Source organism: Malaya genurostris, chromosome 3, assembly GCF_030247185.1.
Source record: "Malaya genurostris strain Urasoe2022 chromosome 3, Malgen_1.1, whole genome shotgun sequence".
NCBI lineage: Eukaryota > Metazoa > Arthropoda > Insecta > Diptera > Culicidae > Malaya > Malaya genurostris.
Window position 1 is genome coordinate 113,603,956 of NC_080572.1, and position 1,484 is coordinate 113,605,439.

The 1,484-nt window shown below is 41.6% G+C and overlaps 1 protein-coding gene across 1 annotated transcript; it reads right to left on the bottom strand.

The window, feature by feature from the left end:
* Nucleotides 1–330: 330 nt before the first annotated feature.
* Nucleotides 331–1,050, bottom strand: LOC131437457 (general odorant-binding protein 56d-like). The gene is made up of 2 exons (XM_058606825.1): nt 891–1,050; nt 331–827 (listed from the first exon to the last, which is right to left on the bottom strand). The coding sequence occupies exons 1-2, from the start codon at nt 939–941 to the stop codon at nt 483–485; spliced, it is 396 nt and encodes a 131-aa protein (XP_058462808.1). The 5' UTR covers nt 942–1,050; the 3' UTR covers nt 331–482.
* Nucleotides 1,051–1,484: the final 434 nt, after the last annotated feature.

Genomic DNA, 1,484 nt, shown 5'->3' on the forward strand with positions numbered 1-1,484 from the left:
CAAAATATTTTTTATGCTGATGAAATGCTTTTGATTTAACCAAAATAATCAATATAATTAATTTATATCATCGGATTCATATTTTCAGCAAACGCATGGAATATCGACTTTATGATCTAAGTCCAGCAGAACTTATCAACAACCGACTAAAAGGAACTAATTTCAGCAGACAAATTGGTATCATTTGGTGGTATTGAGTCAATAATTTTTCCTTATTTGAAATCAACTAAACAAATTATTAACTTCAACTAATATTTCGTTCGAACATGGTATCCAAAAATTCTTTGGATTGGCAACATCGCTGTAGTCGGCAATAAAAATGAAACAAACTTTCGTTGGCTTGCAATTGTATTTTTTCACGGTGCCTTTGATCACATCAATAAATTAAAATAAATACTAAGCGAGATACACGATTTGCAAACAATGATTGTAGAATCATTATCTAGTATCACATCTGAATTCAGTTTCTTACTTTCTTTCTATTAAACTAATCCAGCCTTAGTATTGTAGAAGCACTCGTACGCCTTGAAGGCGGTGTCGCATGCGTTGGCACCCTTCTGGTTGCACTTCTTGAGAGTAGCCTCCACCTTGCTCTTGTCGTGGTCCACCGATAGTTTATCGATGACGACCTTCTCCTGGATATCGCCTTGTGCGTTCATGAATCCTGCCTTTTCCAGCACACATTTCGAGAAGCACTTGGTCTTATCATCGGCTCCGGCAAAATCGCCCTTCTTTAGTTTGCCGACGGATTCCGGAGCGGCACCGGTGCTTTTGACACATTCAGCAGCGTATGCTTCGGCCTTCTTTTGCTGTTCGATCGTCAGGGCCTGTAGACGTATTTATTACATTAAAATAAATCAAACAAATATCATAAAGAATTTGGCCCTTACCCAAGCTCCAGCAGCCAAAGCGACAACGGCGATTGCGACGAATGTCTTCATCTTGCGTTGAGTGAGATGTCGTGGATGTTGATGGATCACTAGAAGCTTTGAATGCTGTTTACTGAATGATACCTTCTAGCGGCCCTCTGGGGCTTTATATAAGAACAATTCCCATGCTACGCCGCTCTCGATATCCTTCTAATTAAGTTTTCCGTTCGATAGCCTATTCAAGGAATGTTAGTTTTTCTAACTGTCTGGCATTTATCAGTCTGACGTTAATTTCCTGGTGTGAATGAATGTTCCAGAGAAAACTGTGATGCTGCGTCAACGTTCTAATAATCACTTTGCATGTACGCGACGAGTAGAGCACAGCCACCGGCGACTGAGAAAACCGTGTCAGGAACTAGTGAACAGCAAACCGCGTCGTGTCCTTGAACTTGTCTGCCGTTGCGGTGGCGGCGGTTGCTGCCTCTAATGAAAGCTTACGATGCATATGACAATGTTTAACCTGGTCAGCTGTTCAGCAGTTTGTGGCTAACCGCAGCTTAACTCGTGATCGGGTCGTAGCGCAGGGCTCGGTAGTGATAAATCATTCGGACACTT